This window comes from Podarcis bocagei (genome assembly GCF_964188305.1).
Source record: "Podarcis bocagei genome assembly, chromosome: 7".
In the NCBI taxonomy this organism is placed as follows: domain Eukaryota; kingdom Metazoa; phylum Chordata; class Lepidosauria; order Squamata; family Lacertidae; genus Podarcis; species Podarcis bocagei.
In genome coordinates, this window is record NC_138132.1 from 11,036,348 (window position 1) to 11,054,369 (window position 18,022).

Sequence of the window (18,022 nt, forward strand, 5' to 3'; positions counted from 1 at the left end):
TCCCCGATAGAAAGAGGCGTCCTCCTACTTACTAATTTAAAACTAAAACTAAAAAGCTAAAAACTAAAGTTAAAAGTTAATAGGTTTCTATACTCATTAAAACAATCTTAAAAGATAAATCAGGGAGCTCACACTCACGCTGACTAAGTGCTGTTCGCCATCTTGGATCTCTTCTTGCGGGCCACTTGCTATAAAAAGTTGGACCGCCCTGGTCTACAGGATCTCTACATCACACATGTGCGGAAATGGGGAAGAAAGACCCAAGGAGTAGCTGGTCCATTTTCGTCATTTGAGAGGACATCCAAATCGTACCCAAGGGGTGTGCACATGCAAGAGACACAGGAACTCTATAAGGAGGAACAGAGCAATGGGTGACACAGAGAGAAGGGAGGTGGTGAAAGAGATAGAAAGGCCTTCTTTTGGTACCAAAACACAAGTCTAAATGGTGGTAGTGTCCTCCTCTCTCGCTCCACATCAACCACAAGTCTTGGCCGACGAGGAAAAATGCTGGAAAACAAAGAGAGAATTTTGTCGCTATAATTGTTCAAAGTTTGCAGCAAGAACACTTGCCTCACTTCCACTGGAAAATAATAGTCTGCCAGCATCTCAGCATGTGATTTATGGTAAAATCCTAGCACTAGTAATCACAAATTTAAATTGAAACAGCAGAAGCAGGTGGCAAGTTCCTGGCTGGGAGTCTACAGCAGATCAAAATTCTGGACTGGTTGGAGACTTCCGCTTTAGACATTTTTTGTAATGAACCCTAAATGTCCCAACTCTCGGATATCGTCTCCCTCTTTGCACTCTTGCAACCCGGACTGCATCTTTGCTGTCGTTTTTTGAGGCGGGTGCTGCTGAGTTGTATTTGAGCAAATAGTTCAGGGATTGGCTTGGCTAGTAAGGGGATAGGAGGAAGTTAATGAAAGAGCTTTGTTTGGATGATTTCCAACCCTTGGGGGAAAACCCAGTGCTGAAAGTTCAGCGGCCAAGTTCCTGTTTCTCTGATCAGAGACTCACTCGGAGCCAGCAGTGGTGCTGGAACCAGATACTAGGCAAGGAGCAGAGAAAGACCCCAGAGCACGAGCTGTCAAGGTACAGAGAGCCAGATCGATTCTCCAGGAAGTGCACCCACAAGATGGACAGGCCACGCAGATCCCATGGCTGGAATGTCTCCTGGAAGATGCTGCCCTTAGCAGGTGGGAGGTCAGCACCCTGCAATGGGGAGGACTTACTTGGGGGGAGTTGAGGATTCTGGAGGAATTTGGTCTTTTAGCTCAGATCTGTATCTCTCCCACTAATGCAGATGTCGAAACCTAACTCTGCACCCAATTTCCTACTTCTCCAAATGTTGTGGTGCAGTTCTCAAGAATTCAAATTAGAGGAAGGTGTTGTTTTGAGTGAAAAACCACTGTTTAAACATGTATTTATATGCTAGGGACCACCCTGTTGCACCCTTGGTTTCCTACCTACTAGGATGCAGAATCCGGACCCCATTTCCAAAGGGGTTGCTGGTAAGAGCACTGGAAGGAAGCAGGTGGAGTTACATGCAGCTGAGCTTGGGGGTAGCATGAGTATGCTGGAGGAATTTGGCCTTTTAGTTCTAATATAGATCTGCACCTCTCAGACTAATGCAGAGGTCTACACCTCACTCACTGCCAGATTTCATGCTCCTCCAAATGTTGCTGCGGTGTCCTTCTCAGGAATTCAAACTAGACCATTGTGTTAATTTGCAAGAGAATGCATTTTAAATATGTACTTAAACTTGCAATGAAATGCAAAATTGGCAAGTCCCACTAAGGGCCGCACCGCTTCACCCTCTGTTTCCTACCTACTTGGATGCAGAATCAGGCCCCCATTTCCACAGGTAAGAGTTCTGAAAGACTGCAGATTGAGTTACATACAGACCCTCCAGGTGTCCCTGTTTTCCAGATACAGTCTCCGATTTGCAGAAGCCAGTTTCTGATTTGACCCTGGAATATCCTGGTTTTCCTTAGGATGTCCCCATATTCATTGGAGAAATGTTGGAGGGTATGGTTCCATGATGACTTTGACAATGCCTCAGAGCCTTCTAGACAAGCAGCTCTGGAGGAAGGTAGAGAGGTAGTACTTAAGGGGCAGGCTGGATCCCTGGGGGAAATAAAAAATGGTAGAAGGATTCTTAGTGCCCGGTGAGCACTTTGTGTGAAGAAAGGAATCATTTATTAAAATGAATGTTATTTTTCTTTCAATCAATACCGGTGATTGGCAAGACAGATTGAAATTATTGAAATAAATGGCAAAAAGATATCTGGCAAGGGGAAAAACCAGGAATAAAATATAAAATATTGATAGATGAGAAAGAGAGAAGAGGTTTCTCCCTGTCGGATATGAGATTATACTTTGAAGCTTCCTGTCTGTGCTGGTTGAAGGAATGGTTGTCACTGAAGAATCCGCATATTAAAGACTTGGAATGTCATGATAATATATTTGGCTGGCATGTGTATTTGTGGTATGGTGAAAGCACATAAAGGATTTATAAATCAGATTATTATGTTTATTTGTTAAAAATGAAAAATTATAAAGAGAAGAAAAGAAAGGAATCATCCTGAGTCCCTGAAGGAGGTAAACACAGACAGATGCCCAGACCTCCTTCACTGGACCCCTTTATGTTAATGTTTGCTTAGCTAGACACATGGGAGGGTCCTGGAAGGGGAAATGCAAGAGCGCTTCCCCTTTGTTCATGTCTGCCCCAGAAGAAGGTTGAGGCTGAGCTGCCAGGAAAGGAACTTCCTTCTTGCTTGCTCAGTAAAGTAAGGGCTACACTTGGTGTTTGCAGGAAGCTCTTGAGGGGAATCACTGTTACGAACTGGGATATTTAGAGTGTGCCGTGACATTTCGGCAGAGGTTAGATGGCTCCAGGAAATGCCTATTTTCTTCTTCTTTAGCAGAACATGTCTTTCATTTTCTTCTCCACACTGCAGCCTCCGTCCTGAGTTCCTGCTTCCTGTTGACTCGAGGCCAGGAGACAACTGGAATAAGTATCAGAGTTGCTCCAGAAGTGCTGAAAGAAGGAGAGAGTGTCACCTTAACACCAGAAGGTCTTGATCTGAAGAATATTGCCAGCTGCAAATGGTACAGAGGGGCAGCTGGAGAAAGAAACATGATTATTTCCTTTTTCCTAGCTCCAGTTAGTGGTGAGTCCAAGGGACCTGCCCACACTGGCAGGGAAACTGTGAAGCCAGATTGCTCCCTTTACATCACAGATTTAAAGCCAGATGAATCTGACTCTGGAATCTATTCATTTAAACCAGAAGGTCTTGGGGTTACCAGCACAGGGGATACAAACATCACCGTTTCAGGTATGATTAACTTGCTCTCCAGTCATTCTTACTTCTTATGCACCCAAATCTATCTCCTCTGCTGCGCTCTGAGGTGGAGAGTTCTGTGTCTTCCCCCTTAGGGAGGGTGGGATGCGGCTCGTGAATTTGTCCTAAACACAATTCCTCTGCCCCAAGAATGTGCCCCTACAAAATCATTCATTTTTTCATCAGAAAACTATACCAGAATACGCTAGTCTTGCAACAGCCTTTTTAGCTGTTCAAATGGGGAAATGTTTGAGGGGGTTTTTGGGTGGGAGGGGGAGTTATATTCATTTAAAAGCATTTTTAAACCAACATATGGTGTTGGAGGAGACTCTTGAGAGTCCCATGGACTGCAAGAAGATCAAACCTCTCCATTCTTAAGGAAATCAGCCCTGAGTGCTCACTGGAAGGACAGATCGTGAAGCTGAGGCTCCAATATTTTGGCCACCTCATGACAAGAGAAGACTCCCTGGAAAAGACCCTGATGGTGGGAAAGATGGAGGGCACAAGGAGAAGGGGACGACAGAGGACGAGATGGTTGGACAGTATTCTTGAAGCTACAAACATGAGTCTGACCAAACCGTGGGAGGCAGTGGAAGACAGGAGTGCCTGGCGTGCCCTGGTCCATGGGGTCAGGAAGAGTCAGACACGACCAAACAACTAAACAACAACAACAACAACAAAACATGTCAGTGGCTCAAAGTGGCTTTCTTTGATGGCTTCTCTTAAAGAGACCATAACCAGATTCAGCGACCATGAGGACCCACAAATGATGATTGTCTTTTCATCTGCAGAAATCCTCTCCAACCCAGTCCTGCGGCCGACAGAATCCCTAGTGGCAGAGAACACAACTGTCACCTTACACTGCAACACCTCTGATCACTTTGACGTCTCCATCCTTTGGTTCAAGGATGGTAATCCTGTCCCATCTAATACTGGGCTTTCTGACCAGAACCGAACCCTCATGCTAACTGGCATCACCAAAGAGGACGAAGGGATCTATATATGTCAGGCAGTCAACCCTGTCAGTAATGCTACAAGCAACCCCAGTAAGATAACTTTGGCATGTGAGTAATCCACTAATAAACAAGTAAATCCTTTCCTCTTGACTCTGCTCTCCATGCTAGTTGCTTCTAACTCCCTATCGCTTTTTGTGTGGAGGTAGATTATGGTGTTTCATCAGAGAAATGTTGGCGCATATGGGACAGCTGTTTTCAATGCTCAAGGGGCCTATAGCTTGTTGTGCGGCCCACATAGCTGAGTGTGGGAGAAGAGCTTGGGGGAGCTGGAAGGATCAAAGAATATCGCTAGACTGGGGTAGAAGGAGGTGGGGAGAGGGGGTTGGGTGGTAATATTTAGGGTGTATGTTGAAAAAAGAGACAACGCATGTTCTTTCAAAAACCAAGAGAATATGTAATAAAAACATTCAGGAAGGAAGGGAGGAAGGGAGGAAGGGAGGAAGGAAGGAAGGAAGGAAGGAAGGAAGGAAGGAAGGAAGGAAGGAAGAAAGAAAGAAAGAAAGAAAGAAAGAAAGAAAGAAAGAAAGAAAGAAAGAAAGAAAGAAAGAAAGAAAGAAAGAAAGAAAATCACTAGACTGGGCACTGAGTCCGAGGAAGAACTATTTCTCACCTTTTGGAGGGTAACACCTTGGCTTCTTTTCTAGCCAATCTTATGTGAGCCAGGAAGAGCTGCATTCATTTCTGGACATTATATGCTGCTGCCTCTCTGCCCCCAAAGCTGGGTAATTCTAAAGTATTGACCTTCCTTCCTTTAGTGCTATTAGAGGGAGAGATGAGAGGCCAGATTATTGTCAACCCTTAATGCAAAATCATGAAAAAAGTCCTTTGCTCTTCAGATTCATCAGATGGTTCTTCTTCTTCCTCTTCTGGTTCTGCTGGAGCCCTCGCTGGGACTGTTATCGGGTCCCTGGCTGTGATATTGGTGCTAGTAGGAACACTGACTTACGTCTTTCTCCGTGAGTAAAACCAGAGCAGCCCGTGGACTGCAGGGTGCTCTCAACATGGTGCTCTCAACTGTGGGATGAGTTTTACTAGTTAGGAGAGGATATATTAATTGCAATTTATACCTCCAGGCAGGGACACGGGTGGCGCTGTGGGTTAACCCACAGAGCCTAGGGCTTGCCCATCTGAAGGGTGGCAGTTCGAATCCCCGCAACGGGGTGAGCTGGACCTAACAGTCATCCGTGACTGGACCTAACAGTCAGGGGTCCCTTTATCTTTACCTTACCTCCAGGCACCCACTTAAACAAGCTGAACAGAGTTTAAGATCCCATCCTTAGCAGAAAATTAAAGCATAAGAATTGTGAAGCCTTATTTGGGTAAAGCCCATCTAAAACGTAAGCTGTGTCCCCCTTTCTTACCTTTCTTGACAAAGAATCAGGCAACAGACTGGGAAGTAAGTTAAAATATGATTTACTTACTTATAGCCGTGCATTGGTTCTCTGCAACAGCAGCAGTAAACAAACTATGCAGGTAAAATACTTATATTTACAGTAAAAACAGCCTCAGACATGTGTATGAGCTGGAGCAAGCGGAGCCCTCATTGGTGGTTAAAGAAAGAGGGGTGGGGAGGTGGGGAAATGAAATCACACAGAGCCCTCTCTCCCATGTACATCTCTATAGTCTGCCTATCAGCAGTACAGCTCTGTGGTCTTAACCCCTTCTCATGCTAACTGGCAAGAATATGCATTGTTAAGTTGGACTTCTAATCTCCTACTACACCAATGGTCCCAACTCACACACTCAAGTGAAGAGAGGAGAGGAGGAATAATTCGCTGTATATACAGTTTTACTTTATTTCCGTTAGACGAATAGTTTTATAAGTTGCAATTTTAATTCTGCAATAAAGACTTTAAGCTGAAATGAAATGGATGAGGTGTTTATTCCCACGTGGGAATTCACCAACACATGAGCTGAACTGAGAAGACTTTCTGGGTGACTCTGCTGACTGGAAAAGGAACCCCGAATGGTTGGCATAGTACACTGACATTTAAATGAGTCACCTCCTTTAGGCTGTAAGCTGTTGGGGGACTAGCTTGTATGCCTGTGTAAGAAGAGTTTGGATTTGATATCCCGCTTTATCACTACCCAAAGGAGTCTCAAAGCGGCTAACAATCTCCTTTTCCCTTCCTCCCCCACAACAAACACTCTGTGAGGTGAGTGGGGCTGAGAGACTTCAGAGAAGTATGACTAGCCCAAAGTCACCCAAGAGCTGCATGTGGAGGAGCGGGGAATCGAACCCAGTTCACCAGATTACGAGTCCACCGCTCTTAACCACTACACCACACTGGTGTAAGAAACGGTGTCATGGTTAGAGTGTCATACTGGGAAGCTGGAGACCAGGGTTTAAATCCCCACTTGGCCACGAAGGACCTTGGGCCGGTTGTTGCTTCTCAGCTTAACCTACCTCACAGGGTTGTTGTGAGGCTGAAATGCAGAGCAGCAGAACTGTTGCACCCTGAGTTCATTGGAGAACAGGGTGGGATAGGATGCAATCAATCAATATCAATAAACTGCATTTCTCCTTCTTGTTAAGGACAAGATGCTTCTTAAAAAGCATAAAGAAATAGTCTTGCTGCAGTTTGCTTGATGTTAGCCTGCTCTCAGGGGCAGATCTGTAGGGTCTGTTGTAGGATATGAGGTCCACATTACGAGTTTATTCCCAGACTTCTCCCTCCTCCAGGTGTCTGTCGTCGAAATGGCAAAACTTCCACCCAGGTTGTATCCACCCCTCAAATATATGAGAACGTTCCTCCGTCTGGACAGGTGAGTGACTCGGGGGGCCTCCAGATGGTCGTTTGGGGTGAGATGGGGCCACCTCAAGCATGGCAAGCACTAGGCACCTACAGCATCTAAATGCCATCTCCACCCCACACCCCTTTGATCTGGGTTCCCTCTTTTCAGGCGAAATTCAATAAGTTAAAAAAAAAAAAAACCCTATTGCCCACAATGAACCTGTTTATGTACCTGTCTCACCTCCAACACATTTGGGGATGGTATGATTGGAAATTTGTATCTGATGTAGAAATATTTCATCTTGCTTTCTCCTCCTGAACTGTGAAGATCTCTGGAGGACTTCAGTTCTCTGCCAGGAGTATTAACGGAGGGTCAATTATTTTATTTTATTTTATTTTATTATTTTTTTACTAACAACCAAAACACAAATAGTGAAAACAAACAGTGAAAACCCCCAGGCGGCTGATGCATTGGGTATACATAATCAATAATAACATATTCAAATCAGCCATATGTACAATTCTATATACCTTAACACTCCTCCCTCCACAAGATTTATTTAACTTTTAACATTTAATTGCCCCAAATTGTTGAAACCTACCCAAATAATTCAATATCTTCTCAAACCAATCCTCTTCCTTCTAACGGAGGGTTGATTATAACCAGGCTTTGTTGGAAGAAAGATGATCACCTTGTGAGGAAGGCTGCCATCAAGCTAGTTTTCTTATGCTGTTGTTTATTGCCAATATTATGATGGGTTTAGAATGGAGCCGATCCTCTCAATTTTAAAGCATTTACCTGGTAGACAAGGAGTGGGGAAAGTGAGTTCTGGGGGTTAAATATCACTTTGCCGACGCTCAGTCTTTCCACAACACACACTCCTTCTCAGATCATGTCCACCACCAACCTGGCTTCACACCTTGCCTGAATGTTTTTGCCTGGCTGGAATATGTCTTTGAAAGTCTCAGCCTTGCCTGGATGAAGGTGTAGAGAGGGATGTGTGCAGAAACTAGCCTACTGCACAAAGGTGAAATTTGCATTTCTCGCTCCACCCATTTTTACATCTGGCTCCACCCACTACTGATCTGCGGCTACTTAAAATCTTCCTTTCCCATCAAGCTGGGGAAATTTTTCTTTCTCTTGTAGCAAACCATGTGAATGGAAAGGGCAGGAATATTATTAGAAGGGAAACCCATTTTGGTAATTGAGGCAGGAGCTCAGATGATCTTAGAATTGGGTTTTGGGTAGATGTAGAGTTGAACATGTTTTCTCTGTATCATGTTGGCATTCTGTGTTATGACACACTGACCAGATGCTTGGAAGCTGTGGCTGGATGGTTTCGTGGGAGCCGATTGAAACTAAATCCTTCAAAGACAGAGTTCCTCTGGCTGGGTCGGGATGGCATGAGGATGAGGGACCAACTCCCTTCTCTTGCGGGGGCCCAATAAGTGCCATTGCCTTCCGTTAAGAGTTTGGGTGTAATCACTTCCGGGGGCGGCGCGAAACTGTAATGGCGGTCCTCTTCGAGCTCTGAAGAGGGGCTCCGCGGAAAAGGGTCGTTCGCTGCGGCATAGCGACGACCCATCAAGATAAACCACGGGTAGAGTGAGCCCGTGGCCGTGGGACTCGGCGGGCACCAGAAGCTGCTCCGAAAACACAGAAGGGACCCCGTAAGGAGACCCGGAGTGAAGGAGGGGTAGCGGTGCTGTGAGTTCATCGCTCTTTCCGCGGAAGCGAAGCCGCGCGGCTGTTACAGATGAGCGCTGATCCTTCTTCCTAAAATCAACGCTAAACTGCAAGCAACATACCCGTGAGTAAAGGGGTTTAAAATTTGGCAAAAGAAATTCGGTAAATTTGGCTGAAAGCGGGAGACGAGAAAAGGGAAGTCCGTCTTCCGACATTGCTGACAAGATCAAAGCAAAGCTTTTAAAAACGGAAGCACTTGAAACGGGACTGTGGGAAGCTTAAACTTTTTCGTGCTATAAGATCTGCTTATTTTATTGAGCTGAAGGTGGAAATGGACATTGACTAAAAGAAGTAGTAAGTGGTGACTTTCCTCCTATCTTTTTTCTCCTTTGGGCTGTATTTCTAAAGAGCCAGATTGTCGGGCTGCCAGAGAGAGAGACTGTGTCAAACTGCGGAAACAGTTGCAAAACTTTGCTGGAACGTAACTGTTATATTTGAGCAGAAAAGACTGAATGGGATACTGTTACAAGCACCTTTCGTGAAACTTTGTTGATCTATAAAAGGCGCTTTGGGAAATTTTGAGTTTATGAAGGGACTTTTGGACTAATGAATTTACTGTCTTGAAACAATTTGGAACTTTAATGGCGGATTACTTCCTTCTTTGTCTTTGAAACCTGGTGGTACTCCCCCTACAGGGCTTTCGGATTATAAAATCCTGGGAACTGACTTTTGTTTTGAATTCCATCTCACTGGTTGTTTACTCCTGAATTTGTCTTTCCCATGGAACAATAGACAATTTGACCTTGAACATTGACAGATGTGTAATGAGTGGTGCAGGGAGAACAAGAGCATCTAAAGCAAAGGAAACTAAAGAGGCTAAGGAAAGAGAAAAGGAAAGAAGACCAGCACAATTTGTACAAACAACATTGACCCAAGGACGCCGTTCGTCGGTTCCAGCTGTACTGGTGACCCAAAGAGAACAAGGGGAAATAACTGAGAAGTCCACTGAGGAAGATATGGCAGCAGGTGGGTCAGATACACTATTAAAACAAATATTGGAGCAATTATCAAGTCTAAACCAGAAGGTGGACGACCAGTCTGTGAAGATAGATAAAGCAACTTCCTCGATTCAAAAATTGACTGACCAAGTTTCCCAGCACACGCAAGCCATAGAGAAATTGCAAGGAGCAACAGCGGAAAATCGGGAATTAGCTGGAGAAGCAATCCAGAAAGTGGGAGTTCTACAAAAAGAGGTTGAAGAAATAAAAGGAGAAGTCAGGCCCCTGCACAAACAGGTGGGTGAACAACAAGTCTATCTGTCAATGGTGGAACTGAAAAACCGCGAGAGCAACATCAAATTGAGAGGTATTCCGGAACTCGAGCAAGGAGACTTGATTGGATACCTAACATAGGAATTCTCGAAGTTCTGGGGTTTAAAGGAAGATACAGATTTCAGGATTGTCTCGGCATATAGACTGGGAAGACTGGTAAGGAAAGACAGATCCAGAGACTGTTTGATAATTTTAAGAACAAAGGAAGAGAGAGACAAGATCCTAGGCCTTCATTTCAAAAAAGCAATTGAAATACAAGACAAAAGGGTGGAAATTTACAGAGATATCCCGAGGCAGCTGCTGGACCTTAGAGCCACCTATACAGAATTAGCAAAATTGCTGAGACACAACGCAATTCCCTATAGGTGGGAGTTTCCACAGGGATTATCCTTCACCTACAAAGAAAGGAAGGTTAAAATAAGAACACCTGAAGATAACCAAAAGTTCCTTCACGACCACGGAGAAGATCTCCATAAAGGAGCGGATTGGCTTCCAGTTTTACCAGCACCAATACCGCCCGGAAGTGGGCCAACGCCTACACCCTCGGGATCTGAGCAAAAGGAAGACACCCCATCTTAAGAACATTTTAAATAGAACAGGATGTCTCTGCAGCTACTTAGTTGGAACATAAATGGCGGGAATTCTCCGGAAAAAAGGAGAAGGATATTTCATATCCTAAAAAAAGAACAATTGGATGTAATATGTCTGCAAGAAACACATGTGACTAGGCTCCACAGGAAAGTATTAATCAATAAAAGACTTGGCCAAGAATTTATCTCATCAGACAAAGTTAAAAAAAGAGGTGTTGTAATTTATGCAAAGGAGAACCTATCGCCAAAATTTTTATTCAAAGATGATCATGGAAGAATTCTCGCAATTGAAATCCAAACACAAGGGGAAAAGATTTTGATACTAGGAGTTTACGCGCCAAATGATGGAAAATCAGAATTCTACAAGAAGCTGCATGAGACAATGATGGACTATTTGGACTATGCTAATATTATTGTGATGGGAGATATGAATGGGGTGGTGTCTACAAATATGGACAAATCCCAAAATCAAAACTTAACAACAGACGGCAGACTCCCCAAAACTTTCTTTGAAATGACAGACAATATGGATTTGATTGACATTTGGAGGACAAGGAACCCCTTGGGTAAAGAAGGAACCTTCTTTTCTGAGGCCCACTTGTCATGGACACGAATCGACCAAATTTGGATATCTAGAGGGCTGGCTCCGAAAACGAGAAAAGTGGAAATCTGCCCAAAAACCTGCTCCGACCATAATGCCTTAAAAATGGAACTGAGACTTTTCCCAACTGGATCCTTCAGATGGAGAATGAATGACACCTTGTTAAGAGATCAAGAGATTGTGAAGAAGGCCCAAAAAACACTAAAGGACTACTTTGAAATAAATTTGAACACTACGGTGGAGAAAAGAACAATCTGGGATGCAAGTAAAGCTGTAATGAGAGGGTTTCTGATTCAACAGAATTCGATAAAAAGAAAATATTGGAATGGAAAAAAAGAAAAAATTTTAGAGAAAATAAGTGAAGGAGAGAAAAAGTTGAGAATCAAACCGAAGTCAAAAGAGGTGCTAAGAGAGATCAAATTCCATCAAGCACAATATTCGAAACTGATCAATCAAGAGATTGAGTGGAAAATCAAACAAATGAAGCAGAGATCGTTTGAATCAGCAAATAAATGTGGAAAGTTGCTGGCTTGGCAGCTGAAAAAAAGACAAAAGTTAAATACGGTTACAAATTTGGAGATTCAAGGAAAAATAGTTCAGAAACCAGAAGAAATAAGAAAGTGCTTCCACAGATATTTCAAAGAGCTCTACGCACAGGGGCCTCAGAAAGAATCGGAAATGGACCAATTTCTGGAAACAAATGGACTACCTAAAATAAGTCAAGATAAAAGATCAATTCTTAACAGCAAAATAACTCAACTGGAAATTGAAGGTGCCATCCAAAACATGCAGCTGGGCAAATCTCCAGGCCCGGACGGACTCACCTCCAAATATTATAAAACTTTGAAGGATTTCTTGATACAACCGTTGTTGGAGGTTTGTAACCAGATCATGGAGGGGAGGAAGGCACCGGAAACGTGGAAAGAAGCATTTATCACATTGATTCCCAAGTCAGAAAGGGAAAAGACTCAGCTTAAGAACTACCGTCCCATCTCACTCCTGAATGTGGATTACAAAATTTTTGCAGACATTTTAGCAAGTAGACTTAAAAATGTATTAAATGAAGTAATTCACAAGGACCAAGCAGGCTTTCTCCCTGGTAGACACATGTCGGACAATACCAGGAACATTATTGATATATTGGAGCTGTTGCGAATTAGAAACACAAGGGCTGCTTTAATCTTTATTGATGCGGAGAAAGCTTTTGACAACATTTCTTGGATGTTTATGAAGAAGAACTTGAAAGGGATGGGAGTGGGACGGGGGTTTGAAAATGGATTAGAAGCAATTTATTCAGAACAAAAAGCTAAACTGATAGTGAACAATGTGGTATCGGAGGAACTTCAAATTGAAAAAGGGACACGACAGGGGTGCCCTCTATCCCCTCTGCTATTTATTTCTGTTCTGGAGGTATTGCTGAATATGATTAGGGAGGACCAGTTGGTGCAAGGTATAGTGGTCGGAGCGAAACAATACAAACTGAAAGCTTTCGCAGATGACTTAGTCTTGACATTACAGGAGCCAGAATCTAGCACAAAAAGAGTTTTGGAACTTATCCTGGAGTTTGGTCGGGTGGCGGGATTTAAGTTAAACAAACAAAAAACTAAGGTTTTGGTTAAAAATCTGACACCTACAGAGATAGAGGGGTATCAGAAAGAGACAGAGTTAAGTGTGGTTAAAAAAGTGAAATACCTGGGAGTATCCTTGTCCACTAAAAATTTAAATCTTTTCAAAGATAACTATGAAAAATGTTGGTTGGAAATTAAAAAAGACTTGGATATATGGTCAAGATTGAAACTTACCTTGTCAGGCCGAATCGCAGCTATAAAGATGTGTGTTTTGCCAAAAATGTTATTCTTATTTCAAACCCTTCAGGTCGTGGACAGAATGGAATGCTTTGGAAAATGGCAGAAGGATATTTCTAAGTTTGTCTGGCAGGGCAAAAAGCCCCGAATAAAATTTAAAATACTAACTGACTCAAAAGATAGAGGGGGGTTTGCCCTGCCGGATTTAAGGTTGTATTACGAAGCTGCAGCCTTCTGCTGGTTGAAGGATTGGTTTCTGTTGGAAAACACCGATGTCCTAGATCTGGAAGGGTTTGATAATGTGTATGGTTGGCACGCATATTTGTGGTACGACAAGGCGAAGATTCATAAATTGTTTAAAAACCATATTGTCAGAAAATCGATTTTTGCCGTCTGGATGAAGTACAAGGACCTATTAGAAAGTAAGACCCCGAGGTGGTTATCACCTGTGGAAGCCAAGATTTCTAAAAAAAGGCCCAATATGGAGGCCTACTGGCCAAAATATTGGGAATTGATTGAAAGAGTTGGAGATAATTGGAAGCTCCAAAGCCAGGACAATCTAAAAGGTAAGGTGCGAGATTGGTTGCATTATGCTCAAATTCAAGAGGTATTCAAAATAGATAAAAAAGTGGGTTTCCAGTTGGAGAAATCGAAACTGGAGACGGAGTTACTAGAACCAAAGACTAAGGTACTTTCGAGGATGTATGACTTGCTGCTTAAATGGAACACACAGGATGAGACAGTTAAATCTGCTATGATAAAATGGGCACAGGATGTAGGACACAACATTATGTCTGAGGACTGGGAAAGGTTATGGAACACCGGTATGAAATTCACGGCATGTAGTGCCTTGAAAGAGAACATTATGAAAATGGTATACCGGTGGTACATGACCCCAGTCAAGTTGGCTAAAATATATCATCTTTCTGATAATAAGTGTTGGAAATGTAAGGAGGCAGAAGGGACATTCTTTCACCTCTGGTGGACCTGCCCGAAGGTAAAGGCCTTTTGGGAAATGATACATAATGAGTTGAAAAAGGTATTTAGATATACCTTTTCTAAGAAACCAGAGGCCTTTCTCCTGGGCATGGTGGACCGGAAGGTGCCAAAGAAGGACAGAACCTTGTTTATGTATGCAACCACAGCAGCTAGGATTCTCATCGCTAAGTTCTGGAAAACACCAGATTTACCCACACTGGAGGACTGGCAGACGCAGTTGATGGACTACATGGAGTTGGCAGAAATGACTGGCAGAATCCGAGATCTGAGTGAAGAAACAATGGAGGAGGACTGGAAAAAATTTAAGGACTATTTGCAAAAACATTACAAGTTGTTTGAATGTTAAGATAGCGCACGATTAAGAAACGTTATGCTTCTGCAATTTATTTTAAGCAAATGATAAAGTAAGCATTGATGAAAAAAAACGAGACATACTTGAAACAAAATATTATGTTTATTAAGAGTGTTAAAACTAAATTACAAATTTTTGAAATTGGTAACATAATATATTTAAAGGTATAATAAGATGGGAAACAAGATAACAAATTGCTGAACTGGCTAGAACAATGAATGCAATGCTGAGAGGATGTGAGGAGGTCCAAAAGTGAACTGTTGAAGGACGTTAAGGAAAGTTTCTTAATATTTCTTCTTTTTTTATTTTTCTTCATATATATATATATAAAAAATGTTTCTTGCATGTTGCCATGTAAACAAATTTGTTAACCTATGAAAAGAAACGCAATAAAAAATCATTATAAAAAAAAAAAGAGTTTGGGTGTAATCCTTGACGCCTCCCTTTCCATGGAGGCACAGGTTACAACAGCAGCCAAGGCGACATTTTTCCACCTTCGCCGCATCAAGCAGTTAGTCCCTTACCTTTCCCGCCCCAACACGGCCACAGTGATCCATGCGATGGTCACCTCCAGGCTTGACTACTGTAATTCTCTCTTTGGCTTAGAATCAGTTTGATTCCCTCCCCCTCTTTCTTTTTCCTTTCTCCTCCTATGAAGAGATTGCACCCTAATGTTTTAATGTTGTATTTTAATCGTTTAAATTGTATTTTAATCAACTTGTTTTTATTATTGGTTGTTAGCCACCCTGAGCCTGGTCTTGGCAGGGGAGGGCAGGGTACAAATAAATTATTATTATTATTATTATTATTATTATTATTATTATTATTATTATTATTATTTTATCTGGAGTTGGTGACTGCAGTTGAATTTTGCACCAGGTCTCTGGCCATGTGAAAAAACATGATTTGACCTATTTAGAGTACTAAGTATTGTGGGTTAAGAGGCACCCTCAAGCTTTTCCCGCTATTGCATGCTGTTTAACATTTATGTTTTGCATCAGTGCTAACTTAGCTGACCTTGAGAGCAGATGAGGGGTGCCATTTCCATGATCCAGAGGATTTATAGTCTAGATTAAACAGTGGAGCACAGAAAGAAATGACAAATTAAGTCACAAAGATACGAAAGGAAAGTGGGTTTAAAAAACAAAATAAAAACAGAACTTTCTGTTTTCAGAAAAACACTCCCTCTTTCAGCATCTGCTAAGGTGCCCCTAAATGTGGGTCTTAAGAAAATGGAACTGGCCAAGTTCAGCTGGCCACACATTTAAAACTGGCCATAATAATATAAACTGAATTCTCAGAATTCTGCACTGACACACTGCAAGAACTGGGCATCAGGGCTACAGTGAGGTGCTCCCTTCAACATATTTTTGTCGTTGACCCAGGTTCATCCTGAAAATTCCTCCAGCGCTGCCACCACATATGAGGTGAGTCCTTTGTGCTTCAGAATATTTGGAAATGCCAAATATGACCAAATATCTGTTACAGTGGTGCCTTGGTTCTCAAACGCCTTGGTACTCAAGCAACTTGGAACCTGAACACTGCAACCCCAAAAGAAAGTGTTCTGGTTTGCGAACGTTTTTCAGAAGCCGAATATACTCCGTTTTGAGTGTTACACTTCTGATTTGAGTGCCACACTTCCGTTTTGAGTGTTGCGCTGAGGTCTGTCTGTTTTTGCTATTTATTTCGCATTTTTTGATTTTGCGGCTGTTTTCTTTTCTTTTTGTGACTGTGGAACGCAGTCCAGCTACTAATTGATTGATTGATTGATTGATTGATTGATTGATGATGTGACTGCAGTACATTGTTCGTTGCTTTCATTTTATGGATCAATGGTCTCATTAGATAGTAAGAGTTGTTTTTAAAAGTCTGGAATGTCTTAATCCATTTTGCATTACTTACTATAGGAAAGCGTGCCTTGGTTTTGGAACGCTTTGGTTTGGGAACAGACTTCCGGAACGGATTAAGTTTGAGAACCAAGGTACCAATGTATTAACAAGAGCCCATCAGCTGCTCTCACAATTAACCCGAGATTACAGACACAACTCAGAAAGCTGGCCTCGTACATTTTAGGGCCTTATGGGCAATTGTCTTCCTCATGTACCTACCCAACAGAACATAGAAAGTGGCCAAATACCAAGTCACCTCTTTAGTCTATCAAGCTGAGTAAAGCCTACATTGAATGGCAGCTGCTCTCCTAGATTTCAAGCAGGGATTTCTCCTTCCAGAACAGAAATGTATGTACACCTAGATGGCCAGCTGCAAAGGTGTGCAGGTCTCCTGAAGGATTGTAGAGTCAGGTGGAAATGGGTGTTTCAGCAAGTGAAGCTTTTCTCTGCTCACACTGCAAAAGAAGCCCTGAGGGAACTAGACCTGAAATTCCTCCTTCGCATTGAATTCACAGTGGCATGCCCTGTATTCCGAATTATCCAAATTCCAGGCAGAGGATGCCCAGGTTCCCTGAAAGTATAAACCACTTGCCTTAAAGTCACTAGCTCTGATTTCCATCTCTTCTTACAGGCCATGCAGCTTCCAAGAATATAAATACGTAAATAAATGTATTCTTACACTGGCCAGGAAAACAAATGAAAGCAAAGGTGGATTTGACTTTCCTGACCCATCTCCACTTTCTCTTTAGACCTTGCAGCCCAGAATCCCTTCTGTCTACGAAGAGATAAAGAGATAAAGACATGGACCAGCAACTTCCTCTCCTCTGCTGAGGCCTCTCCTGGGCCCTCAAGCCTCTTCCCTGATCTGATCTCTTCCTTTCAGATGGTGCTGAGTAAATACAGGGCATGTCTTTCTGGAAATCCTAGTCCTTGTTCTGAACAAAGGAAGCAGCCTTAGTCCCCAAGGGACTCTCACACTGGGAAAGGCTTGGGGATACTGAGACAGAGACACAAAGGAAACTCCTCCTGGAACGGCCAGGCAGAAATCCTTGGAATTGCATCTTGTGTGACTAAAGGATTAATGCTGAGGGAGAAGAAAGAAAAGGGAAATTCCTCATGAAAATTTGCCTGCATTTTAATGTAAATATAATATATTTACATATATATGTAAATATAATAAATTTAATGTGATATACACATTTTTCCAAATAGTTTTGACAGATGTTCACATTTTCAGGTATTCCCCTCCCCTAAAAAAATCCACGTTTCCATGTTATTTTCACACTATATGCACACACACTACACCCCTGAATGCTACTGCTGGAATGAGAAAGTCTTTGTCATACACCTGCAGTTGAGTAATAATAATAAATAATAATATTTATACCCCACCCATCTGGCTGGCTTTCCCCAGCCACTCTGGGTGGCTCCCAACAGAATATTAAAAACATGATAAAACATCAAACATTAAAAACTTCACTGAACAGGGCTGCCTTCAGATGTCTTCTAAAAGTCAGATAGTTGTTTATTTCTTTGACATCTGGTGGGAGGGGGTTCCACAGGGCAGGCGCCACCACCAAGATGGTCCTCTGCCTGGTCACCTGTAAAAAGAATGTCTGTCTGCTCTCATGTGGGAGGGAGTTCCACAGGCTCGGGCCTAGGTCACCAAAGGT

At 42.6% G+C, this 18,022-nt stretch overlaps 1 protein-coding gene across 5 annotated transcripts in view; it reads left to right on the forward strand.

The window, feature by feature from the left end:
- Positions 1-839: 839 nt before the first annotated feature.
- Positions 840-18,022, forward strand: part of LOC308590453 (cell adhesion molecule CEACAM21-like) — a 43,137-nt gene continuing 25,954 nt past the window's right edge. Inside the window, exons 1-7 of one of the 5 annotated variants that reach the window (XM_081200511.1) lie at positions 841-1,196; positions 2,961-3,338; positions 4,136-4,408; positions 5,197-5,316; positions 7,044-7,126; positions 15,846-15,887; positions 17,233-17,585. In XM_081200511.1, the coding sequence (XP_081056637.1) occupies positions 920-1,196; positions 2,961-3,338; positions 4,136-4,408; positions 5,197-5,316; positions 7,044-7,126; positions 15,846-15,887; positions 17,233-17,307 (1,248 nt within the window). In that variant the 5' untranslated portion in view covers positions 841-919 and the 3' untranslated portion in view covers positions 17,308-17,585. Of the gene's footprint in view, positions 1,197-2,960; positions 3,339-4,135; positions 4,409-5,196; positions 5,317-7,043; positions 7,127-15,845; positions 15,888-17,098; positions 17,588-18,022 lie in introns of those variants that run through there. The other 4 variants (XM_081200512.1, XM_081200514.1, XM_081200513.1 and 1 more) reach the window with 4 other exon arrangements.